This window comes from Ixodes scapularis, unplaced genomic scaffold (assembly GCF_016920785.2).
Source record: "Ixodes scapularis isolate PalLabHiFi unplaced genomic scaffold, ASM1692078v2 PGA_scaffold0__279_contigs__length_252992795, whole genome shotgun sequence".
Taxonomy (NCBI): Eukaryota; Metazoa; Arthropoda; class Arachnida; order Ixodida; family Ixodidae; genus Ixodes; species Ixodes scapularis.
Window position 1 is genome coordinate 205,394,864 of NW_024609835.1, and position 27,600 is coordinate 205,422,463.

At 43.3% G+C, this 27,600-nt stretch overlaps 1 protein-coding gene across 1 annotated transcript in view; it reads right to left on the reverse strand.

Moving 5' to 3' along the window:
- Window positions 1–9,902: 9,902 nt before the first annotated feature.
- Window positions 9,903–27,600, reverse strand: part of LOC8030802 — a 178,100-nt gene continuing 160,402 nt past the window's right edge. The window contains exons 3-4 of the mRNA XM_029976772.4: window positions 15,467–15,602; window positions 9,903–10,670 (exon numbers count right to left, since the gene is read on the reverse strand). Of these exons, the coding sequence (XP_029832632.3) occupies window positions 10,570–10,670; window positions 15,467–15,602 (237 nt within the window). The 3' untranslated portion in view covers window positions 9,903–10,569. The remainder of the gene's footprint in view (window positions 10,671–15,466; window positions 15,603–27,600) is intronic.

Below are 27,600 nucleotides of genomic sequence, written 5' to 3' on the forward strand. Positions count from 1 at the left end.
TAAGAGAAAACAAAATGTACGCAGCAGATTAAATAACTTTGGTTTGCTACAGTCAAATGGCAACTCTTGTATTTTTTTGTGTGTATAAATTGTGCTCGTTTGAACTTCAATGTAGTCAAAACTTAATTGCGTGAAGTGCCTTCGAAATATATGTTTCTACAAATGTATTACATATATTAGACACCAAAAAGTTTGCCACAATGTTGGGGAGGGATTTTATTCAATTTTTACAATCATTACGAGTTTTTTTATGCGCAAAAATAAACTGTACACTTCGAATAACTTGACTGTCCGTAGTGAGAATACATCAAGAAGTTTATTATACTGAGGAACCTGCGATTTGCACGCATCATCATCGTCATCATCATGAATAGCGGTATATGATAGAGTGGACTAGCATTACATAACCTTACTCAAATCGTAACGTTGTGGTGTATGACCGTATTTGTATATTCAATACGCGGGTTTCTAGGGGAGTGCTGCTTTATCTCGCCAACATATGGCGCAAGCATACTATGGCACACGTTTCCGGGGATGTGGGCTGTACAAGTATCTTCGACTGGGAACTATTCCAGCGTCTGTGAGTTCTCGGTCAAGCATGCAATTATCATTGTCCAACACGTACATGTTTGTCGCTTTGATAAAAAAGGCGAACTTCTGTGTACCCCGGTTTCTTAGGTGTAACCTGACATGCATTAGTGACCAAGCTCGTATCTAGTGGGCTGCAATTTCCGTTAGCTGACCTGTAAATTATGATTGTTGGCAGAGCTTTATTCCTCACTGAAACAAGAAATGGAAGGATTGCCCCGAAAAAATCGGCACCCATGCTATATATAATCCGGGGCCCAATCTTGGCAGCGCATAACAACATTTTTTTTTGACAACGAAGTTTCACTAACTTTTCGTTCAAAGAAGCTTTCACCGTGTCGGTTGTTCATAACTACCAGGGCTGCCTTTTGTTCCGACTGAAAATAAATATGTAATAAAAGTGACAAAATTATTTTAATATACAAAGACGGTTTACAGGGATCTAACCAAAAACAAATAGTGGCCGAACTTTTGGGAAAAGTATGTCACTTTCCGTTAGCTGTTGTTTTTGTTGGTTTTTGAGGACTTTCAGTAAGTAGCGCATACTTTAAAAGTATCACCGCCGAGGACTAACTACTGTAGCTTTTGAAATTTACTTATACGGAATAGACACAGCTGTCCTGATCCGTCCGATTCAAAGAAAAATCACTTATTTGGTTATCAAACAAATGACAAATCTGCCGAACGTATTGTGGACACATTTTCATGACTTCCTATTCGAGCCACCTGGTCCATACACCAGAGCAAGACTTAAAACGCACAAGTACATGAACGCGTTCAACTATATTGTTAAAGGCAAGGGATTCACGATGGACTCTTACCTCCCACTGGTACCGAAGATACGCGCCGAGCTTCCCTGTAAAGTTCGCAGAGCTGATTCTTGGTTTCAGCAATCTCCCGAAACTCTTTATTATGCTTCCCTTAGAGCGACGCGAGACTGTAATGCAATTTTTTTTTGTGTGTTTTGACTTTCTTGATATGGTATTAAAGGTTTATTTGTCAAAGTACCGTTCCCATTGCACTTGTACTTGCCGTAATAGTCCGTCGTTGTGGTCGGTTGAGGCGCCGCGGCGCCGGCGCCACATTCTCGCGTTCGTCGCCTTGCGCCATCGGTCGACAGCACATCGAAGTGCTAGCACCGTCTCCCAATGCCGTCGGTGGCGTACCTCGTCTCGAGATACTCCAAGCAACTTCCCTTATGACACTTCGCTCGCGGCGGTACGCATCGTCAGCTTAAAAGTACGACACTGGGGCTTTTCTAAAGCGTAAATCTCACTCAATTAGTCACTAGGGAACCAATAGTCGTCGCACACCCACATACACGGAAGGTAAACTCAGGAGAGTCGGAAGCATTTCTATCTTCATCGCATGGCGGCCGGTAGTGTCGCGAACAGCCTGTAGGATTACAGGTTCTAGCTACATCGTCGTGTAAACCCTGCGCAGATTAAGACAGTTTTTATGAGGTGCCGCAGGCTATTCGATGCCGTCTCCATAGAGGGTTCCCGCAAGGGTCCTCTATCACAATGCGTGAGCAATATCGTCACTCGCAATACATACGTGTCACGTGATATGAAGTAAGGAAAAACAGAAGTCCTAGATATTAGGGGTCGGGAAAGAACGTCTTTGGCGACAGACAGCCTTGAGGAGCTCGTAATGGTATGAATAATAATCCAGGCGGCAGCATTTTTTGGGAGAGGGTGTTAATAAGCTTCTGCCCCATTATAATAACTGCCTAAAGTGGGCGGTTAATATGCGGAGAATTATATAGGGTATGTAGCGAACATTTCTAGCATAATAAGGTAGTATATATCACGTTTACACTTTTTTACATAGTTTACCGATAAAAGGCAGTCTTTTCAAATAAAACAAATATTGCTCGCATTTCTTTCAACACATGGTTCGACTGCTGTAGAAAAAAGGCGCGTTTTTTGCGTCTTCTAGAGCGCAGCTCGTAGGCGCCAGTTTCCGTGTATCGCGGCGTCGGTGTCGGCGTAATCGCAGTAAATTTAGTGGGAAATTCGACGTCACGTGACCTCAACACAAATTTAATTCTTCCTAAATTCAGCGGGGAAATTCAGTTTCTTTGCTAAATATAACGGGAAAATTGACGTGATGGGACCTCAACACCAATTCCATTCCACGCTAAATTCAGCGCGGAATCAAATTGGCTTTGAGGTTATGTGACTAAACTTTTCCCGCTAAATCTAGCGGGAAAAATAAATTTGTTCATAGGTGACGTGCTGCCAGAGAATGTGACGTCATTTTTCCAGCTAAATTTAGCGGGGAAACTGAATTGGGGGAGAAGGGGAGAGGAGGAAATGAAGGAGGAGAAGGAGAAGGAGGAGAGGGTACTGAGAAGGAGGAGGGGCATACCCTCCCCTCCTCCTCCTCCCCTCCTCCTCCTCCTCAAGCTGTGCGCTCTAAATTCGCTTTACAGAGATTTAAAAACTTGTTTCATTTTTATGTGCAAATTTATTTTTGCCTAAACTTAGCACGCTGCAGTCCACCTGGGGCAGTGGCCTGGGTGCACATATTTTTATTGTAGATATCGTAAAGGGAGCTTCGAAAGGTTTGAAAAAAACAAAACGATGCACCTTTTCAGCTCCTAGAACAAATTGGCAAACCAACTGCGTGACGTGTGTGACGGGAAAGAATGCGCCCCTTGCTAGTAGCATGTGGTCCAGCTACCTCGCCTCGCATACGCACTGTGCGCACCAGAGATTTAAATGAAATGCCATAGGTCGCTTCTGCTGACTTCCGCCAAGGTCTGTTGAACTGCATAGACCAAGTTGCGCGGGGTTAAAGGCGCTCCACGGGGCGGACGCTGCAACATATCTACGAGCAAAGGATGACCAACGTGAGCGGGATCTGCCGTTGGAAGATGCGCGCTTCGAACAGGGAGCTTTTGGAACGCTCCAAACCTTCGAGCGGAATTAATTATTTGTTGGCACAGGCCCCTCACGGGGAGTGATGAGTGGAATTATTAGGGTGTGGATGCCCGGCTTAAGCCACGCACTCTCCGATCCAAACTAAATCGGATTACAGGCTGCGGGCCCTGAAAACCGAAAAGTCTTCCCATTGCGGGAGGAAAGCCTGCGGTTCAGCATCAATGGTTGAGAGAGCGAGCTGCCACCTCCAAGATGAATGTGATCACGTGCTTATATTCTTGCTCACCTGCGAAATGACCAGAAAAGGTGGAGTGTTTTCGAACGCTCGTTGAGCGAACTTGACATTGAGGAAGCATAATGGCACAATGGCACAATGCGAAAGAATGAAAAGTATAAGAGGTGTCCGGCTTTTGCGGGTACGAGAAAGTTGAAATATATTCAACATTGAATGCAGCTGACAGAAACCACAGAAAGTCGTCGGTGATTTTACATGACCCGAAAAGAACTTCGCGGTTTCCAGTGCCAGCACCCTAGAATCCGATCTGGATTGAACCGGATTTAAGGGCGGTTTAAGCAAGCCCGCAAACCGGTCATGCGGAAACTTCTGAAAGCCGGAAGTAACATCGCCTGCGACATTAACGGTGACGTTTTCTTGTGTCCGGCGGCCGGACGGAAAGTTGAGTATGTTGAACAATTTCAAAGCCGGACGAGGAAGCATGTCGCAGCAGCCAATCAGGGGAAGGCGGTCCACCCTGCTCGCCCTCCTTGAAAACTTTGTAGAAGAGTGGGGGTGGGTGTTGCGCATATGGCTTCTCGAGCATCTTACGAAAGGATTTTGCTGCATTATTTCACTGAAAGTCATGCCAAAATCCTGCAAATAAGGCATTTTCTTCCTCTCCAGCACAAGGAGACTAATTTGCCTTTTTCCTTTTCCCGGTCAATTCTTCCCCCCTCTCCGCCCGTCGCCGCCCCCTGCGCTGGTTGTTCTCGTCCACCCTTCCGCGCACTTTCCATCCCTTCGGCCTGCGGGAGTTACAAAGAAAAGCACGGGTTCCGGTTCCCGGACGTTCCCCGACGGCGTTTTACAGGTTTGTTTGTTCCGTCCTTTGCCCACTTCGGCGGGGTGCTTCCCAAGGCTATGTCCATTCCCTCAAATCACGGCCTTGATTTCTTCGCGGAGGGCATATTGCTTTGTTATGAACTACTGCGCTGGTCGAGTCAGTCGCACAATTCTGTGTTACGGTGTTATCCAAGATTTTACAATAGTGTGTGCTAAGGGTGAGGCGAGCTTCTCTGAATTTAGGTAGTATGCTCATAAATAATGCCTGAAAAATAATGTTCTGTTTGCGCTGCTTGTTCAGGATCGGACTCGCAATCTGGGGAAAACCGATTCAAAACCTGGCGCTTCCAAGCTTTCTTTTGTGCTTTTTCGTAAAACTGAAATTTTGTGTGACGCTCTTGTATTGCCTAAAGTCCGTTAAAACAATCGGCATTACAGAACACTGGTAGGACCCAGCATTATAACACATCAAATCTTAAAACAAATACATTATTTTCTCAAAGGGATGTTGAACCAAACATTTCAGTGCCTATAACAAATGGCGCACTATATTTCCATAAGTCAGCAGACGCCAGCGGCTGCTGTCTCATGGAAAGGTAGTGGGCCACTTATTATGAGCACTGAAATGTTTGGTTCAGCATCCCTTTAATGTTTCAAATTGTGCGCTATATTAGGTGTTTTTTTAACACATGCGCTTCATTATTGTGGCCTGTTTTACCTGCAGTAAATTGTCTCGGATTGCGATGCCCGTTCTTCCGTCTTGCCTAAACATCTGGCGGCCCCGATCCAATGCGACCATAGTTCACTTGCCTACAACTCGAAGCGGAGCCATCAATCAGTGCCGAAAGCGAAACATCTAGGCGTTTGTCAACATTTTGTGCCCGGTTCATTGCTGGGTAACCCGATCTAAACCGGAGAAGGCCACATTGCCTTGAGCCTTTAATCTGCGTGCAGGTCTTAGTCTCCCTTTAAACAATTGACCGTGCATTTCTTTACAATGAATCGAAGTATAGTGCAGAGCGGTCCGCCGCGGCCGGAGACGCCACATTCTTGCTGACCAGCCACAGGGCAACTGACATTCACATGGAAAGAAGACACTTGCAGCGAAAACGCTCATACACATGAAGGTGTTTTTACAGTTGAAGCGCTTTGACCAACCATGGGGTAACGTGGCGAATCCAACTACGATCTGCGCAATAAAGTGGTGAAAATTCCAGCTTCCTTGGTATGATGAGGTGTTGGATTTCCTTAATAAAGACCATAACTGAACGGGCACATTCCGCATGAGAAGCCGTGCGCACCTCCACTTTCCAAAAGCTCAATATTATTCGAATTGTTCCTGTTTACTAGAGTCCATGGCTGAATCCGATGTATCATACGCCACGACAGCCACTTTTCAAAGGGTTTCACGGAAGTAAAATTTAAGGCTGTGTTAGGAGTTCTATGGACTTGTTTGTTAACATGAAAATAAACATGTAAATAAAAACGATAAAAATAATTAAGGTGCAAGGTTTGTGTCGCCTTTATGTTGTCAGTTCGTCTCCATTTTAAATTGTGTCTATTGAAGCTGTAGGAAACTGCGAAATGCCAATTTATGCTTGTTTCAAACTTTTTGCTTCGTGTTATTAAAACTTAAGTAATTTTCGCAGCGTTTTCAAGGCTACTTGCAATCCAACTCAAATAAAACATGAAAAAAAGGCGACGACGGAAAAAGAAGGGGCAAGCACGAAACCTTTTAAATTGAGACGTTTTATGTTAAGATTACGTCTCTATCTGTTAAGTGTAACTTTGCAGCGCAGTATACATCAGAATGGCAAACCAACTAGCCAAATTCCGGGCATTGTGTTTGTCTCCTTCTTATTTTCTTCCATCTTAGCCGCTTCGTTTTTCGCGAAAATGTGTAACATTACCTTGCTTGCCTGTTTACTTACTCCTTCTTCAAGTAAGACGCAAGCCAAAGCCATAAAATTGCGCAGCAGTGCGGGACTGCATCACCGTAAAAATATATCTCTCTCTGACAACGTAGCAAAAAAATGTTGATGCCGACTGACAGAATGGGCATTTCAGCTAAAGAAAATGCGCGGAGAAAAAACATGCCAAAAGAAGCGTTGCGATTCCCGCCACAGCGTCACTGGCCGTATTGAGTTCACCACAAAGTCACAGCAGGCAAAACAGGCTTAAAGAGGTACTCCGGCGTTTTATTCATGGTCCCTGATTTGCCTCAAAATCTGCTAAACACCCCAGCAAACGTCGCTCAAATAGTAACCCAAATATTGAGCCATAGTGGTTTCGCGTAAGTACGGAATTTACAATTTTGATCCTCACCGCTTTTTTAAAAGTTAGTTTCTACTGGAAACAATAAAAAAGAAGTTACGGCAGCAGAAGGCAGGGGTTCACTCTTTAGGCTGTAAACTTTGTTCTGAACTGGTCATAAGGATGTTTCATTGCGCCAAATGAATGTTTTGGAAGCTCGCTTCCTCACCTGTGCAGCAGGACGAAACAAATGCTCGGCATAGTTTATTTTTAGAAAAACGATTGGGGTGTGTGCATGATTAAACAACCTAGGACCTAATCTGCCTCAACGAGCGGCTTGTCTCCCAGATATAGATGAGCCATTTAGCCAGTGCAGTACAACCGCTACCCTGGGGTATTTAACATTCATCACGCACTATTGATACACGAACGCACGCCGGTACGATGTTCATCCAGGTTGAAACAGGTGGGTGTGAAATATATTTGACGACTACCCACACGACCTGCAAGCCTTCTACTGACGTCACACCACTGAAAAGCGCGGATACACATCTGAAAGTTGGCTTTTGGCGTCGTTTTCACCTGCCGATTTCCTAATAACTGTTATGAATTTCATTGGACTAAACAGCATACCGGAAAGGCTATAGGCCGGTGATTCTGGAAAGATAATCAGTTGAGGTAGCTCAAAAAATCTTCGGAATACTCCTTTAATTCCACTAAGGCCGTATTGGAAACACCCCTAGAAATGGATTAATCTTGGCGGTTCACACAAGTAGTTTATGCTGGTGGCAAAGAAAAGCGCACTTGATTGGTTTGCAACTCCTGCCGATCAGATAGGTGAGGCTGACATTTGAAGTCTTAATTTTCCTCATGGCTTCGTCTGAAATCGAAATCTTCAGAATGTATTACACGCTTTTGCGAGGCGCCGCCAAGTACGCGTAAAATTAAAACCAGCTCTTCTAAATTGTTTTCTAAGTGTTGTGTAATATTTCTACAATGTTTTCTCCACTTTCCGCTGATATTTACCGCTGGTGTTCCTTGGTCTGGAAAAGTCGCGTATCCTAATTTTTTATAAGTTCTTCCTACAAAGTCTGTAAACGCAAGAGAGAAATTTCGCTGTACTCCCGAATTGGTTCCTTGCATTTGAAGTGACAAGGAGTAAAAATATCAGGTACGTTTGAATAAATATTTGTTTTATAATATCAACGCGCGGCAAAGCGCGTATAGTGTGTTTTTATTGCACTGTTGTTGGTTTTGCTCGGTGAGTAAGAATATATATTATACGCCAAAGAATATCTCTTCTTGAAATTTTATATTGTTATGTCTTTATGCTTTGCTAACGTCTTGTTGTTGAAAGATGATGCAGTCCCACATCGTCTAAATCAGAATCAAAAAGAACATGTCGATTCTCTCCTTGGAACACCCTGAGGGGTACTTTTAATTATCTCAGTTCAAATGTGCTGAAGTAGCTCAGTAACAGTATTAACAAACATGTCTTGCAGTATGTCAGATAATCATTTATCACCGAAGGTTAAAGTTGGTATGCTACAGTGACACACCAGGGTAGCCTTCTTCGTCCGGTGTAGCAGTCTGGGCAGATTTCAAGCAAGTGTAGATCTCCACAAAGTCCTTCGGCACAAGGCTGGAGCGACAGAGCTGAAAGGTGCCACTTCGACTAGAGTGATAAACAAAGAAAAAACTAAAGTTTAAAATATTTGGCTAGATACTCTAGCAAACTCAAAATGTGCGCTGTCGTCCACAAAACTTCTTATTGTAAAGCTCTGGCGATGATGGAACGTCGACATGATGCGTGATATACATGAAACAAAGCAGCCGTGATCTCATCCTATGAGCGGACATCACATCCCTCGGAGAAATTAAAATTTTGCGAGAATCCTAATGGGCAAAAAATGAAATGTGACCACGTTTACTGCAATGACTATGGACCCTTAGCAAACAGTTGCCGTGTTTCGCCTACCGCACCACCTGAGCCTTTAGAGCATGCTTTTATGCGCGCGCTCGGGTTATACAGGGACCAAGGTGCGCGTGCTTCGAAGCGTGCGTCAAAAACACCTGTAGAGTGATGCGCCGAACACGGTAACTCTTTGCTAAATGTCTTCACTGTCTCGTACGATGACATCTCTCTCCTGACAGCGCAATATGGGAGTCACAAAAGGATGGTTAAATTTTCTTCTTCCTCATTACATTTCAAAAGTATTTTACGCCGTCATTTACGAAATGCATTGGTGTAATCACTCTTGGCCGTGTCTGCAATATTATATAATTTACGAACGCGAAACTTAATTATTATGCGGCCAAATACAGCATTATATAAACTTCAGCATGGCGTCTTTACACATCACAAAGCAGCTTTATTGTGTGTGCAGCCATGAAGCCTTCACAAAGCAAAGAGCGTTTCTATTTGTCCGATAATAATTATTGCGCAGAAATGGGCAATTACTTCTGTCCTTCAAATAAAAATAATTTTTTCGCATCTCACATTATCTCAAGCTTTTGTTTTTTTTTTCAACAAAAATAAAGGTGATTGCAGTTTTTCTCGTCCCGCATCATTTCAAGTTTTTTTTCAACCAAAACAACGATAATTGCAGTTAACGTCAAACAACTGTCGACAAGCACATTGTTCTAGTAATGGAATAATGACAATCAGCACTAATTGACTTCAAATATATTTATGTTCATGCGGCGGAAGTAAACCAATATTTGTCCTTGATGTCGCTTCGACCATTTCTTTCATTTAAAAGTCGTGATTTTCTCGTGGAACAATACATCAGCAAAACGTGGGCGCAAAACGTGTTTAGCGCAAGCTCTCCACCGGTGATTTGTTGAGTCCGCCTTGCATAATCAGCAAAGTTTAGCGCAATATATTTCTCGGAATAAAGTTTATTAATGACTCCCCTCCAAATAAACCAATCCCCCCCCCCCCCAAAAAAAAAAACACAAGAAACTAGCAAGTGTTTTTTAACAAGTGGAAGCTCTACTCTGCTGTAACACAATGCTTCTCATTAACCTCCCCCCTCCCCCTCCCTAACACGCCTCGAATTGTCCGTCTCATGTGATCGTTAGACGGCTGTCTCAATTTTTTAAAACCGACAATCGCTTTCAATCTCGGCACTCTATTCAACAAAAAGCGAAGAAGAAGGAAAACGAAGATGCAAAAAGGGCGTCTAATAACTTAGGCACCCGCTACCGGTCAAAAGATTCTAGCGTTCTACATTCGCTGAACACGGCCGCATAACAAAAATGGCCGAGAAGCACTCATTTTTATATTTCCTTCGTTTCGCGCACAAACACCACACTTCACTGATGTCCTCGTTCTCTTCACTCTCGTCTTTCTTTTTTTTTCTTTTTTTTTATTCGTAATTGAGAGCAACAGTGTTCACGTTCCCGGATGTTCCGCACGACGTGCACGCAACACGTGTCAGAACCACTCCCTCGGCTCACTGAACCTGTATGTACAACAGAATCGGGATGGACGACGTCGTCTTGCTCGAGAGCCACACACCCATGCACACACCACGAATTTTCTCTGCTCCATCTCCAACAGTTCAACAAATAAAACCTCGCTCCGGTGGTCTATTTCGTAGACCAGCTAAGGTACACCCCCGCAACCGTACATCTGACGTAAACTTCTTTCAATCAGAGCTGCCGACTGTCCTGCAATGCGCGCGCGGTCAGCGCAGATGTCGATGGTGGTTCCACGCAATGTCTCCAAACTTCTTTTTTTTTTTCAGAGAGCGAGCGCCGGCCGCTCGCCATGGTTCACGTCACAGGCTGTCGTAGTACCCGAACCAAGAGCAGCAATGACAGGCCGGTCATCACCGACGTCCATCCAGAGCAGCGCAGGCTCGTGGTCGCAGCAGCTGCGAGCAGTGATTAGACCGGTCAGTGCCTGCAATCTCGCCACCCATTGTCCCATAGCCTCCTATATAGTGACAAAGCCTGGCAGATCGCCACCTGAAGCGGCCACCGAAAGGAAAAAGGTGGAGCGGCAGAGAACGGATGAGAGGAGATCCACGTGGCTGGCGCCCCGCTGAGGCCAGACGCCGAAACACACTTCTCCCGAGAGAACAAGTGTGTTTCAGGTCCTCGCCGCTGCAAATGCTGTGCGCTGACCTCCAGGTTCTACCAGAAATGGCTCTTTGATGCTCTGTGCTACCAGATCCTCGCGCTCCGAATCTGCAACTGCCGGCACTTTATGGCTTTGTCATCGAACTACCAGGCTTTGGGAGTATAGAGGAGGCCATGATTGTATTGTACAGTGGCAATGATCATCCGCCATCTGAACATAGAAACACATCGTCGCAACCGGAACTAGAAAAAAAAAAAATCCCTCTGGAGCGGAGGCAACTAGTATATTTTTTTCTTTGTTTCGTTTCTGTGTAACGATTGTATTATATTGCACAAATACCCCTTTGAATGAATCCCTGAATTTCACAACATATGAAACACACTCTAGTGTTGCTCCTATTGCATTAGTAAACACAAAAACAAATTAAAAAAAAAAAGAGCAGCGATTTCCCTTTTAACTCGCAGCAAGCACAAGCGGTCACGATATCCGGAGCCGATTATATGACGGAAATGGTTAACATAGCCACCCGCTAAGGATGGCGAAACACAAGACCCGCGCTGAGTCCCACGCATTGTTAGGCTTCGGGCAATTGTCGCCATGGAACGTATTGGTCACAACCCACTAGCCGAATAATTGTCGAGCTATTGAATATCGCGAGTCCTGATCGCGCGCTCATGCAATGATTGAGGTCAATCTATGGGCCACATTCTGATATCATCTCTGGAGGGTATTTTTACCTCCAAACAACGTCATCCAGTTTTGAGAAGGAGAGAGTAAAAGAAAACGCCCTCTGTTGTTTTAGGAATTGCACCGCAACGAAGAGGTCTCTATGGTCACTGGCGTGGCGTGCGAGTATACTTGGGTCCGTCTAATGCCAATGAGCTCGTGTAAGGTGAAAAAACAAAAAAAAAAAACACAAAAAAAAACATTCTTACTGAATGTCGTTGCACCGCCCCGCCCCTCCAAGAATGCGAAGCGTCTGGGCACAGTCTGGAGGCACGATCGATATTGGTTGCAAAAATTTGGTACATTGTAATCTTGAATGAGCTCTCGAAATGTTTTTTTCTCGCTTTTGTTGAACCTTTGTTGCTTAATATTGTTTTATTCTCTTCTTTATCCTGCGCTGTATATTTTATATATAATTATATTCCCATTGAATTCGTAAGAAAAGAAATAACAAGCGCTGACCAAGCAGATAAAGCGAGGCCGGACCTATTAATTCTTTTTAGGCCCGTGATAAATTGCTCCATAATTCTACCCAGTCCCTCGAAATAAAGGAAGGAATATGGAAAAAGCACCCAAGTGCAAGTGCGAAATTGTGCGGCGCCGTGGCAGCCACCTCAGGACAATCGCAATGTATCGCTCATGAGATTCAATAAAAACACGTTTCGTAAGGCGGCTTGAATTCATCCGGTTGGAACAAAGCTATTAATTCCCAATATAAAATCCATTTCTTAAGGAATATTAACTTTGTACAAGTAAAAAAGAAAGCTGAGCAAAAAACATCCACGGGGGAACGCAAAGCCAGCCGTGCTACTCCGCTCCCATTGTTAGCGTTTGGTTCGCATTTTGCCCCTAGGACGTTCTAACAGGGAACCATGCAAACTTCGTCTACTGCACAATACGTCTTCCTTCGAGTGACGCTCGTCATTTTACTTTGAACGTTCTGATTTATTCTTGCGGCTAATTCGTAATAGTGACCTCTTGTTCCAATGTTTAGGCGGTACCTTGGGTCTTGACATGCGTTTCTTATTGCTGAGCCAGTCCAAATCCGCATCCTGATACCGGTCACTCATGAGGATATTTTCATAGATTTTTTGGAATATCTCGGGTAGACCATTCAAATGTAAACTTAATTAGCTTCTAACAATTTTTTATATATTCAACGTACCTGTTTGCGTTATTTGAGAAAAGTTAAGTTGACGTCCACCGACAATAGCGCCTATGCAACATCGTGTAGTGAAACAATTAATTTCTTTGCTTTTATTGCCAGGAAGCTAGAATCTTTCTAGGGTGATCTGCATTGTGAAGGGAACTTTAGATCTTTCGAGTAATTAATCTGACGAGACAAATGATCGATTAAAAACGTTCTTGCACAAATATGTGAATACTATTTTTTAAAAAGTACGCCCACGAGATTCTAAAAGCCCCTTGTATAAAGAGAAATAACAAACGAAGAAAACAGATGCACGCTAAAACGAGTTGTTCAAACGAGAAAAAAAAAGAAAAAACTTGAATGCACTCCTATAATTTCAAAAAAGCATCGGCACAAATTAATAAGCGCTGAACTTAGGTCGAAAAGAACACAATTTTTTGCATTGATTGAATGTGAAAAAGACACTAACGTTGTTCTAAAACGGAGGAGCCTATGTTCAAAAAGTATCCCTCTGAACCTCTAGCATTTCATGCTACTCTCAAAAGACTCGCTAGCGAGTTGGTTTTATCATACATATTTAATTACTACTTCGTAAGCATGTAAAGGATGTCGATTCCGCCGAGTTCATTGCATATGGAAAAGGCGTTTTGATTAGGCACATTTTAACTTCAACCGATGATCGGTCAGTGTTAGAAAGAAACTCATAATGTTAAATTCAAACACGTAAATTGGCTAAATGCACCAGCTTGTAGCGATTGTTTTTTCAGATTATAAATAACAATGGTTTTGGTTTTGTGTAGAAAGAAGTTAAATATTACATTCAGAATGGTGTGCTTGTTTATGTGCTACTAAAACTAAAAATATTTTCTAGAATATTGCGCATACCGATTTTGCGAAAATATTCCCTGGTTTAGTTTTCAAAAGGAAACTTCAACGTAATGCCCGCCATAAAAAAAGCGAAAAACAATGCACTTACATCAGCACCAAATAAGACCGTGTACCTACGAAATACATGTTTATCTTTCAAAGACCTTGTTTTTGAAAATGACAATTTTCGCTCTTCAAATTACGGCTGCCCAGTATTCGTTGATTCTTCCTAACAATGTCGAGGACTTTTTTTTAAGTACTAACACGAATGGTTAGCAATATATACAGTTTTCTAACAAAATTGGTTTCAGGTATACCGCAAAAGGCATCTATGCAAACTTGGTTTTGATATTGTTAATATTGACGAAAATGCAAGTGTTTTTTTTTATTATATCAGCAGAAGACACCAGTAAACACAATAATATTTCCTGGAGAAGGGGCCTGTTCTTGGTATCGAACCAGGCGGATTTTTTCAGCGTTCACCAGTCACCTATTTGTGTTTAGAGAATTGAGTTTGTCGTTTGTCCTGTTGTTCCCATTTTCCAGGGATTATTATCGTTCATTCTGTCCAGCTCGGCTGCACCTTTGTATTCAATTGGATTCATCATAACACATATGTTCTGATCAGTGTAGAAATTGTTGCGCGAGTTGCAGATCAGTGCAGATTGTTGCGCGACGCCGTCTTTCAAAGGGAACGTTCTAGGCAGTCAAAAACATGGCAGCTCTTGAGACGAGGACAAAGGAGCAGACTGGACCAGAAACAGCTCTGTGCTGTCCATAGTCCTCCTTTTCCACGTCTCAAGCGCTACCATGTTTTTGAACACCTAGTACCTTACCTTTGGAAGACGGTATCGCTGGGATGTTATGGAGAGCGAATAGCTCTTTAAAAAATTAAGACAACGTGGATGCCTTTCAGTCCTGCAGATTTTATTTTCGCTCTGAAATGCTATCATTTCGTCAGGTTTTTTATTTCAGATTTTAGATTTTTCACTCCGCCCAGAAAATGAGGGAGAGAAGACAAGAGAGAGCGCGCGGGGTCTTCAAAACGCCGAGCTCTGGTTGGAATAATGACCCCAACCTAGCAGTCTTTGTCGCGCACTGCACTCGTCGAACGCGTTAGCACGCGAAACTCTGGCGCCCGGCGTTTCGCTCTCGCATTCGAACGCATTCCACGCGGGCAGTGGAGGCAAAGGTTGAGGTCGACCATAGGGTTGTCTATACTCAGAAAGCCTGGCAGTTCGACAAAGGAGCCATGGTGTGCCGGGTCGCAGATTTGAAGCGCCAGGATCTGGTAACACGGAGCATTCAACAACGATTTTTCGTGGAACCTGGACATCAGCGCACAGTTTTTACAGTGGCGAGGATCCGAAACACATTTGTTTGCTCGGAAGAAGTGTGTTTCGGCGTCTCGCCGCAGCGAGGCGCCAGTCACGTGGCTCTCCTTTCAACCGTTGTCTGCCGCTCCGCCTTTTCCATTTCGGCGCCCGCTTCTGGTGGCGATCTGCCAGGCTTTGTCAGTACACAGCAGGCTGTGGGTCTACCTACTAATCATTAAAGCCGGAGCTCGCCGTTCGAACGTCCTCGCGTCCTATCGTCTCTTTATCTCGGTCAGTTTCTCGACCCATACCCCGCAGCACACAATTCACTCATCAAATTGCACTTCGGCTTTAACACTTGGGAGCCTCCAAAACCGTGATGGCACACCCGATACAGTCGCAAACCCATTCAAATATAAACGCGCAGGTTGTGGAGAAACGGAACAGATAGCTGTGGTCAAGTTACATAACGAGAGAGAAAGGAAGAGACAAAGGGAGAAGGAAAATGGAGAGAAAAGATTGACTTACAGTCGACCCTGATCATCTTCTCGGCGAAGATGGTCTGAAAGGAGGGCGCGTCTGCGGAGACTTCGCACTTGTAGCTGCCTTCGGAAGCCGCGTCCATGCCTCGGATGAACACGCTGCCGTTCACCGAGCGCACCATCTGCACGAGAGAAGAATAGGACACACTCTGAACACAAGCGTCTCACTTGGAGCCACTGGCAACGTAAGGAACGTGGAGTGTGAGTTATTGCGTACATACAGGCCTCTTGCTTCGTGATTGCCCTTTGGCGCTCTTGTCGGCTAATGCCCCAGTCTCATTGGAGGAGAAGCGGCAATCAGATGCAGGACACTCGCAACGCTAGCCTATTAGAGTCTAGAGTGTCATATTTACACCTCTTTTCTAGTTTCTGTTAACAAAAGCTGTACGCAGACTGTAATCTTTTCGTGTAGGCTTACCGCTTCAATCTATGTGGGCTGATTATGTCCGGTTTTTCGCAAACCCAACGCCGTATAGATGGCGGGGCGGTAGTTCTTATATGGCGGAAGACACGGGCAAAAATTTGTCAGAATTTTTCGCCCACCCGCTCGCTGACGCCTTGTTAGTGCGCTTAGAGTAATATATTTAGATAGAAATGCGAAGTGGTCTGGGCAGGGGCGTATGAACGGTGACGAAGATGTTGACGTGCGTTAGGAAAACTAGCATATTAATTTCTTTTAAAAAGTGCGGAAACCCCAACTTCGGGGGGCAGTCAGTGAGTTGTGTACGGAAAATATTCTCTAGGTTGGTAAAGGTACTGTGGCATTTGCATTGCACACGGCCTGCAATCCCGAAAAAGTAAAGCTGGGCAGGGTAACCGCCAAGCTCCGGAAGGGTAGCGCTCACGTTGATGCCTCCGTGGCAGAGGCTCACAAGTCACTGCACACCGTAGAGATTTTAGCACCCTACAACACGCTATCAACCTTCGCCATAGTTGCTAATATTTCGTTATAGCATAGCTTTAACGTGGGGTATCGTTCGCTGTGGTATTGAAACCTATAGCTCGTGCTGCACCTTTGAAGCGTGATTTTCAGCACATTAGGCCTGTTGGCCTGCCTACGAAGGCCTCCGTCTTTGATATGCTAAAACTGCATAATAATGCCATCGGCGCAATTGAAAGTTTTAATATTGCTCTATAAAAAGCTATTTGAATATAGAGTATTGTATACCTTTGTGCCGTATTATTTGCAGGGCCGCGACCTGCCTCGACAAAACTGCCCGCTCCAAGCACACTTCGAAATTTTACGAATATTTTTCTTTCGCCTTCATAATTACCTAAGTGCAAGTATGCGTACTGTGTCCTTTGAAGAGTTTGGGTACTCTGTCCTTTGAAGAGTTCGGAGCAAACGGTATTGAGCAAACGGTCATGTTCCTTGTGACGCCTTTTAGCGCGTAAAACGTTAACCCATTCCCGATGTCAATGGCTCGACACAGCGTTGAACGTGCAGCTCTCTTCTACTTTCGGAAACAAATAGAGTTTTCGTAGATCGTGCATAAGATATTTGCACCATTAGCAGGAGCATATTCCGTCACATCGATCGCAGATTATGTCGGCGAGCTTAGGACCCGAAATCGAGAGCACACGCGATCTCCAAAAAGTCTCCAGTTACGTTAGAGATCCCGATTCTTTCGTGCAACGCTGTTACTATGGAACACAACATATCCCATTACCATTTTTTAGGCCACCTGAGACTGGGTAGAAGAAACACGACGACTTCTTAAACACAGCTAACCACTTTATTCAGTTCTCCCTCCTTTTATACAACATAAGCCCAAAATCGTCACCATAAAAAACACTACAAACTAAGGCAGCAAGGGGACACGTCTTGACTTCGCAGCCAGGATAATCTTAAAAAAAAAATAACGAATCACTTTAAACTAACAAAAGCTACACACACATCAAAACTTCGGCCGAAGGGAACAATTCTTTGACCTCGCAACCACTATTATCTTCACAAAAAACGAAGAAGCGAATCACCGGAACCGACTGCAGTCAAAAAAATAATAAACTTAGACCACCTCGCCTGCGCCCTAACTGTTTTTTCACAACATATCCTATCTTAACGAAACCGGGTTTTTTCGTTACAACTGCTTGTGTACGAGCACGCTGACCAAAACAATGCCGTAGCTGCAGCACAAAGGCTGCCAGTCTCTGCTACCGTCTCCCCCTCCGTCACCGCTCCTCTGGTTTATTTATTTAATGTTAGTTTGAGGAATTCGTTTAGACCTCTTTCTTTTCTGTTTACGTATTACATCCCGGGCTGCCCATAAAAATAACGGTGCAAAGGAATATGGATATATATATATATATATATATATATATATATATATATATATATATATATATATATATATATAGAGAGAGAGAGAGAGAGAGAGAGAGAGAGTGACTAGGTCTTTCTCGGGCCGAAACGTCGACTGACGTTACGTATATAATGTCATGAAACTCCAAACAACCGTCGCAAGTACGTTTTTTTGCCGTTTATGTATATACAGGTGTTTTTTTATGAGGTTTCGAAGATTTGTTTACAAAAGTTGTGAAAGCTAAACCTATTCGGCTTGTTCAGGTGCGTTATACAGCCGGGGGGACATAGCATATGAGCTAATTGTATCGATTAGTCGGCTAATTAAGTAAAATGTGTTCATTAACTTTTTTGTTTGTGAAATAGTCGTATCAGTCCAATTAGAAATTTGCTGAGCGTCGTCCAAAACTCCTAAATCCGTGATTTTTAGAAAGAATTTTGGCACGTGACAAGCGCAATAGTGCGCTAAAGTTACCACTCGTAGAGCAGATACAAGGCTGGGGCTAGATAAGAGACGGAAAAATCACGCGGACGCCTTACCGCAACCGCTAGGCTTGTACCTGCTCCTCGAGTGAGTGGTAACTTTAGTGCACTATTACGCTTCTCACGCGCTGAAAATCTTTCTCAAAGTGACCGATTTAGTGGTTTTCGATAACACTCAGCAAGTTTCTAATTTAAACCATGTCACCATTTTCGCAAATTAAAAAGTTAATTAGCTTGTTTTACTTAATTAGCCGACTGATCGTTACGATTAGCTCAATATACCATGTCCCCCTGGCCGTATAATTCATCTTCAGAAACAGCATAAGTGTAGCCTTCACAGTTTTTTTAAGCAAATCTGTGAAGCTTAAAAAAGCACCATATATATATATATATATATATATATATATATATATATATATATATATATATATATATATGCACAGGCAATTTTCTTGGCATAATGATAAGTGTAATTTTATGATCAAATAAATCTACGTGTGGCAGTCATCATTAGTCACGACGTGCAGAAGGGCTTAACATTCAGAGCCGCGTACCAGCGGTGGAGACCTCCATCGCTGGAAGGAAAAAAAAAAACTACGGGCATTTATATTTAGCCTCTCCACTCTCCTCCCATTCTCTTACAGTGGCAGCCTCGAACGATTAGCAGCGCGTCCCTGGTTTGCAAGTGTACGTCAGAGGTATTGAATTCGCAGGGCTGTTGGCTTTCCCTTTAGTGGGCTGGGGCAGTGTGCGTAGAAGCAATTCCAGGCACCGTTGGCAGCAAAGTTTCTGCGTTTTTTTTTTTTTCTATCGAACATACTTTCTTAAGCACTTTGAAAAAGCGTTGTTCCTTGGAAAAAAACGAACAAACGTAAAATATTTTAAGGGAGTGCCTACGTGACAAAAAAAATACAAATCAAAAGTTTGTTACAATTCGTGCAGATTTTCCCACCAATAAACACTTAATCACGCCAATGCACCAAAGCCCTCAATGTAAAAAAATAGTTTTCTACAAGGGATAGCCAAAAAGCATGAGCACTCTCCGCCCAAACCATAAAATTTATCAAGTCTGTGCAATCGAACAACATATATACGCACAACACGGAGCCTTATTAACCGAACAAGGTTTATTTAAACAAATATATCTAAAATAAAACAGCATATATAATCTACAGTGTCGACAACTGTAACCTGACGACCGTCGGACGAACTGTAGACTTAATTGTGGGGAGAGCTCGCTTCTTGAACATCACCAAAGGAAAAGAATGAACTTGTCTGCAGCGTTCTCCACACCAACCCCATGAGCTATATTTTTGAAGACCAAAAACTCTCTGGGGGTATTATCTCAGCGAAGACCATATAACTACTTCCTTTCGCAGTTTTAATCCTGTCTCCCAGATGGGTTCAACTTTCAACAAAAGCTCCGGGCGCAGGGGTTTTCAGACCGAAATCTGGGTTTTTCACCTGATAGGAATTTGTGTGCCGAATCCTTTGCTCAAATAAGACACTTCAATCCTGAACTGAACAATGAAAATCAAGGGCGTCCGTAAACGCCGCACATTTTTTAACACCCCTAACTTCAGTCTGCTAGAGGAGGGCATAAATACAAGTGTTTTATTGACATTTCTGTGGTCTGCGCAAATTTACCACCTCTCCGAGTCGTAAAAATGGGGAAAAAAACGCACTGTGCTTGCAAATTTTTGGATTTTGATATTTGCCTCTCCGACCGAAGTGGTAGTGAAGTTCATGTTCGACCTGTATAAAAATACGAGCACACGACAATAATGTCAGATCACGATAGGGCCCCAGTGAGTCTCACAGAACAGGTCGCGTCGGCTGCCAGATAGCCACAAATAAGGGAACCAGTACCTGGTTTACTCACTATAGATTAAAACAAAACAAACAAAACTTCAGCATACTGGTTTTCGTAGATAAACCGAAAAGAACCGAGAAGTTTGTGAGTCTACAAGTATTCACCGCAATAAACTGAAAACTTCTGTTTAGAATAAAAAATAAACGAAAAAAAGTACACCGAATTTCAAAATTATAAAAACCGAAAACGACAAACCTAAGCTATCTTGTCAATGTCGTACTTTGACGCTGTGCTGTTTTCTCGCTGTGCTGTTTTGACGCTGTGCTGTATTGACGGCGTGCTGTTTTGGCACGTGCTCTTCTGTCGCTGTGCTGTTTTGACGCTGTGCTGTTTCGTCGCGTGCTATTTTGACACGTTCTGTTTTGTCGGCGCGCTATTTTGACGCTGTGCTATTTTGACACGTGCTGTTTTGGCCGTGCTGCTTTGTCGCGTGCTGTTTTGTCGTGTGCTGTTCTTTCATGGTGCCGTCTTTGAAGGCTCGAATTCCGAGCTCGTAGCTTTATCTTTGGCAGCTACTCCTGCTAACTGAGACTTCGCGCTGCCGAGATGCATCCTTCAACAAATGGTTCGCGCTTGTAGCCTTAGCGGAATTGTTGTACAGGGTGTCACAAAAGAAAATTTACACTGTCTTTTTTACCGCGAAAATAACCTAGTCATCGCCGAACGCTCATTCTTCGCCCAAAGGTAGAGCTAGAGGTCACAACCAGATTCCAAAGTTTCAACCCGATCCGACAACTTAATCAAAAGTTATACGTGATTTTCTGAAAATTTCAATGAGCAAATGGAGCCCATTTTCGCCCGTTTTCGGTTTCTGGTGCCATAGAGCCCAGGTGTTCGAAAACTCAATCGGCCGCAATTTTACCATTGAAATTTTCAGAAAATCACTTAACTTTTGATTAAGTTATCAGATCGGGCTGAAACTTTGGCATCTGGTTGTGACCTCTAGCGCTACCTTTGGGCGGAAAATGAGCGTCCGGCGATGCCTAGTTTATTTTTGCAGTAAAAAAGGCCGTGTAAATTTTCTTTTGTTACGCCTTGTACATTACAAAAAGCCGGGAAGCAAAAAATAAAGCGAAACAAAGGGGAAAGGAACTGAGATAAGTAAAAACTATGTGAATAAGTTAAAAGAGCAGATCTACTTTTCGAGCGAAAATGAACCGACAAGATAAGATCACGAATGCTCATGTCATTTCTAGTGTTCGAGAAATTTGAAACGGGTCTTGTAGCCGGTTGCCTGCGGGCCGCGTGTTCGAGACGCTTGACCTAGACCATCGCATTGACTTCGCAGAGCGCACGTGATTAACATGGAGCCAAGTATCCGAACAATACTTTTCTCGGAGTCAAGGCAAACCCAGCATACGCCAGGAACCCTAAACAGGACCCTGGGTGCCTTGCGCTCTGCGTACGCACATGGCCTCCGTGACCTGACGAGGAGGCAGAAGAAATGACCGTCACCATAAATAAAACAATGATTTCGGGATTTTTTTTTTTTTTTATTTGAAGAGGATAGGAGCTGTTTTTGCTCCGCGTGCTTTCAGTTACCCTTGAAGAAGAAACCGAGCTGTTTCAAAAAGTCAGTTTTTCTTTCGAGATTGGTTTGTGTTACATTTTTCTCACTTTAGGATTCGCACACCATCGTGTATTGTAGCGTCCTCCGGAAGTATGCAGAGAGACTCAAGGTTCGTTGAATAAAATTATTAGCTGAGTAAGAGACGCTGTCTGTGACTGTTACTTTCTCTTCAAGTTTAAAAAAAGAAAAGAATCTTCTTTTGCTTTAGTTATATGTTCAAACCATCACGGTTAACTTCCACCAGCTCACTTGCGGGCCGACACAAAACTTAAGATTTCTGGTTGGAAGATATCGGTTGGGGACGTGGCGGATGTTGACCAGGCTGACGCTGGAATACAACATATTACAATACTAAACGTATAACGCTTCCTGGCACAGATAAGGAGCTGTATATGGTAATCGTGTTGGTTTCATTTTCTGTATAAAATATCCCATGATCTGGTGTGCGAAAGAAAAATCACCACGCATTTCCCAACTAAAGTTGAGCTCGCGCTATGTTCCGAACACTAGGCCTAAACACATCTGTAGTGCCGGCAAAGGCATGGGCGCGAGCGCGTGGATTTAAAAAGTCCAGTAGAGTATATTTTGGGCTAGTTGGTTTTGGAATTTGGAATACATTTTAGCGCTCACAAAACAGGGACAAACAGGGACGCACTGTGCTGTCTGCTTCTCGCCTCTTTGTCCCTGTTTTTTGAGCGCTAAAATGTATTCCAAATTAAAAAGTCCCTCTTATGCACAAGTTTTTGTACAAGAAAAGACGTGTTCTGCTGGGCTAGGCTCACACGCCTGTGTCGTTGTCTTTGCTGTAGGCGCTTGTGAGATTCTGTATAGTTATCAGCTCGGGCAGCTCTCAGGACGACGGAGAGGGAGAGTGAAAGCGAGCGAGACTCAAGTCTCGGAATTGCTTAAAAGGAATATATTAACTTGTTTGACCACAGACCATGCCATGCGAATTATAAGATGTGGTTTGCACAGAGAACAGCCAGGAGCTTAAAGACTGAACGACTCGCTTTGATTGCACAAAGCTGCCATATTGGAGGTCGACTGCGACTTAGAAGCGTGATGCTGAAATGCAGATTAAAAATGTTTTGTGTCCTTATAACTAGAGCCTATTAATATGCTGCACCTCAGAGAAACAACGGTTGAGTCAAAGATAGCTAAAAAACAGTCCTCAAAAGTACAGGACGAAACGCGCTGGCCTGTGTTTCCTCCTTTGTCCTGTTCCTTCGAGCGCTGTGTTTCGTTGTCTTGAACAATCACTGTCGCCCAACTTGCTGGAACTTGCTGCAACTTGCCGCACTGAGTGGAAAGCAGATAACAGTATTCTTGTTCGATTTTGTGTGAACCCCATATCGTGCGAAAAGAATTAACTTAGGCTAGTTGATATACAAAAATAATAACAACAAAAACAGGGCAAAGAAGAGGACAAAGTAAACGATAACCAACACGGCGCTGACTTTTAGGTGACACTCAGCGCTGTGTCCTGTTGGGTACCTGTTGGGTACCGCACAGTTTTAGTTCTTCTTAAGAAGTAGTAGTCGAAATAACCCCAAATCAACCGTCTTGGCCGTCAGATATGCGAGAAACATTTACAATACTAATTCGTCTTAGTCGTAATTCGCATAACGTGTAGTTAGAGAGACAGTGCACTAATGAAAACCACTCCACGTCGGCTGATAGATCGCCATAGATGGGGGACCCCTGTGGCCTGCCTTTACGCACGCAACGAAGTGGCCGCAAGCACGACATTGTTTGCGGCCGCAGCGGACACGACACTTCAATTCGTCGACAATCAGAGGAACATAACGTGCGTTATTAAAACTCAACCAACACTTCCCCGACTTGCAGATGCGTTTATTCACGCACAATAGGCCTACTTTGTTTAGAAAGTAAATTTACAAATAAAGAAGAACGGTTATTCTCAAAATGTTCTCAACAGTAATTTAAATATGCACATTCAATGGAGATATAGATAGAATATCGAGCGATGTCTGAGCGACAGATGGCGTGATTCCTCCATGCATGAATCTCTGTAATGTATTCCAAGTCTCCTCGCGTTTCCCAAACTTTATGGTTTTATCTGCCGGCCCGTAAACAGCGTTTTAATTTTGCCTTTTTCACGCGAGGTGTGCAACCCACTTCGGTGCTTTCTTCGCCTCGACAAATTTAGACTTTAAAGCATTTGTAGGGTAAGTCTGTGACATAAAACGCGTCGTTTCTATAAAAAGCGCTAGTCCACTAGCGTGCAGAGGCGTATATGCAGGGTATGGTAAGCATTAAGGATTTTAACAGAGTAGCAACAGCACCTTCATCAAAGGCTACTATTCCCCCCTTGACGATAAAAGGGAATACAGCCCAACCCTTCAGCTTTTGGGCAGTATGACGATACAAATGTATCGGGTTAGTATTTCAGAAATAGTTTTCGTTTTTATATTTCTGTATCGCGATGAAATTTTTTAATCAGTATTGGTATTTAGGCAACGGACTACCATTTTGGTGTACTCCCTCTATCGCGATACAATCCCGGGCAAATGTATCCGGTTACAACCCTCGATAAATCAATGACCCCCAAGCAAAAGATCAAGAGACTGTTTCTTTTCTTATTTCTTTCTTCAGAGGCATAGAAAGTGCAGTAATTGTGACATTAAGGCTTTTTTAACAAGCAGACACGGGTTTCTTCGAAACTTTATATCTCTAACATTGGTGACTTCCTCATATGTCTTCCGGAATGCTTCAGTTAGGTAACTGTTTTTGTAGACTCAGAACGTTGAATGCAGAGTAGTACGAGCTTTACAACTGTTCGTGGCGCTCCCAGCATAATTTGCTAGAACGGGCGTAAAGACTATTCCTTCAGATACTAACTTAAAAAAAATGATACCTTAATGCGACGTCTTAAGTGGCTCCAGAAAGGTACCGACTCGGAACTGTACACCGTTCAACTCTAAACTGACAGTGCGGTGGAGGCTACGTGCTCTTTGGACAGTCATACATCTTTGTTTTCACCCCGTGATCACGCTCCCGTCCATACACAGGCGCAGAGAACGGGGTCAGGGGATGAAAAGGGAGGTGGCTGATTGGTCCGGCGAGGGCGTGGCTCCCACCCCACTCTCAGCTGAAAGGTGAATACAGTATAGAGGGTGCTAACCTTTCGCAAATATTTCGATAGATACAAAGCAGATTTTGAGGTTCATGCTATATTGCTTCGAGTGCGTGCAATATATCTAAAGGAGAGCTGCACTGAATTCTGGATTGAAAGTATTTCCAACCTAGTGAAGTAGGTCACGTATCTTTATGTTAAAGAGAAAATGACAATTATATGCGAAAATAATTCCGGGCTGTAGGATGTCCCAGTTCAACATTAGTATTTACCTCACGGTCAGTGTAAGTTTTGGTTTTCGCGATAGGACTAATGTTTCCCGTTAGATGTGCAAACCCTGTGAATGTAGCCTACCTATAACCAACTCCAAGCGAAATGTTCAGATATACAGTTTTTTTTAATGATTTGTTTAAAAAAAGCTGTGAACAGTACAGATATCCGCTGTGTGCAGGTGAGTTATACTGCCGGCGGGACAAAGCTTATGGGGCTAATCGTAACGATCAGTCGGCTAATTGAGTAAAATTTATTAATTAACTTTCTTAAATTAATACAAATAGACATACGGTTCCAATTAGAAACTTGCTCAGCATCATAGAAAAATACTAAATCAACTCTTTTTAGGAGGATATAATACCGAGCAGCATTTTACGGCGTTCTGTAGAAACGCTCCATTAGGTCGCGTTTCTAGGTTTCGGTTTGTCATCGGAGCGGATCTCTGCGCCCGCGGTCCTGCCCCCCAGTGGCTGAGACGCGCAACACACGTGCGCCCCACTTCCCTCCATTCTACGAGGGAGGCGAGGAGGTGGCTTCACGCCGCGACCACGAGGGAGCAGGACCGCGGGCGCAAAGATGCGCTCCGACAAGAAACCGAAATCTAGAAATGCGTCCAATGAAGCGTTTTTACAAAACGCCGTAAAATGCTGCCACGGCGTTATTTCCTTCTAAAAATAATTGATTTAATGGTTTTCGATGATGATCAGCAAGTTTCTAATTGAAACTATAAGTCTATTTATACTAATTAAAAAGTTAATTAATACATTTTACTTAATTAGCCGACTAATAGTTGCGACTATCTCCCTATACTATGTCCTCTTGTACCGTATAACTCGCCTGCACAAACCGCATTAGTGTAGCTTTCATGACACACCAGCTCGGAGCACGTGAAGCGAAAGTTATCGCTGCAGAACCCGATCTTGAGATCTATCCCAACTCCTGCCCGTTCCAATTTAAATGAGCATACCGGCGTGCGGTCGTGTTTCACTACTGCGGGCTGATGTTAAAGACCCAAGGCTAGAGGCTGTATTCACTGGCCGAATTGCTCATCTACAGCTCAGACACAAGTCGCCCGTTGAGGCAGATTAAATCCAGGCTTTTTAAACGTACACAACAGGGCAGTAGGCACCTTGTAAACATATATACACAACAAGGCAGTAGGCAACTTGCCTGGACCTAAAGATTTTTTTTTGTATTGAGATTTAACAGCTGCAGTAAGATTTCTTCTCAAGTTATTATCACGTCGTCCAAAAAGACGACCACCCCCCCCCCCCCCTCCTCCCCTTGATCTGTCCCTGCGGTGCTACTCCAGTTGTTTTGTACTGCAGAACTTTCCTTGTGCGCGTCGTTGTTATCACGTTGTTATAGCGTGAACACAACAAAAATAACGAGTTGAAGTTGTCTGTTTTACAGACTTTTTTTGTAACTACTCTTCCTCCTAGAATGATGTTTTCAGTTTCCTTTCCAGGGGTTATAGCTATAGCTAAAATTTGTTCGAATTGCTTGTAAGGAAAGTGTGAAATTACCGAAAAATAATTTTGTTTTCTTTCGTTTGACATATTTTAAGTTATTCACTAAGTTTTCGCGCGCTGACATTAAAGCATACTTTTTGTATTACGTTTCACTCTGTGCTTGACTTGTTCTATATATTCTTGTCATCCAGGAATTATTCCTCGTGATTATTTTATCCTGTTGGGGACATTTTTCATGCACCCTAAACATCACCACTGCTGCATAAGGATTCTAACTCATGGAATGCAAAGCTAAATGATCAATAATGCTTGTATCATTAGTCCTGTCAAAATCTTTGTGAACCGTCCTATATAGAACAGCCGTGTTGCGTTGTTGACCACACTCTATGGTCAATAAAATAATCTGTGATCAGATATGCCGTCGACCACAGCTACGTCGTACTCACTGATATTATCACTCACCAAAACTATGCCCAAAAGAGACTGGGTTGTTTCAGTTACTCTGGTAAAATCTTTAACCATTTGGGTAAGATTGTGGTTGAAGGCAATCTCAAACATTTTTTTACCATTCACTTTATCGACACTCCCAGCTGGTAAAATTTCTACTCGCAATACTCGTAAGGTGAATTAAGAACTCCCGCTAAAATTACTCTTATGTCGTCATTACTACACTTAAGCGAGACTGCATCTAACGGTTCATAATACTCAAATAAAGTGTTGGGGAAACAACACGCTGTGACTAAGAGAAAAAAAAAAAAAAAACTCACCGTACTAGATTTTACAAAACATCACTTCATCCAAGCAGTGCTTATTTAAATGCCTAAGAATAATAAATAGAAAGAGAAATAAATCTATGCGTCGGCATGCGAGCGCACCGGGAGAGCCGTCAGCTCCAGTACTTGTGGGGTCGTGCACACATTTTCGTCTCGTACACTTGGCGATGCATTTAACGTAACAGGAAACTACAGCAAGTAGATATGACGTCACACCTCTTTGACTTTCTGTTCTTACCAACATCGAGCCGCTTCCCGAGAAACCTGAGATGGGTTT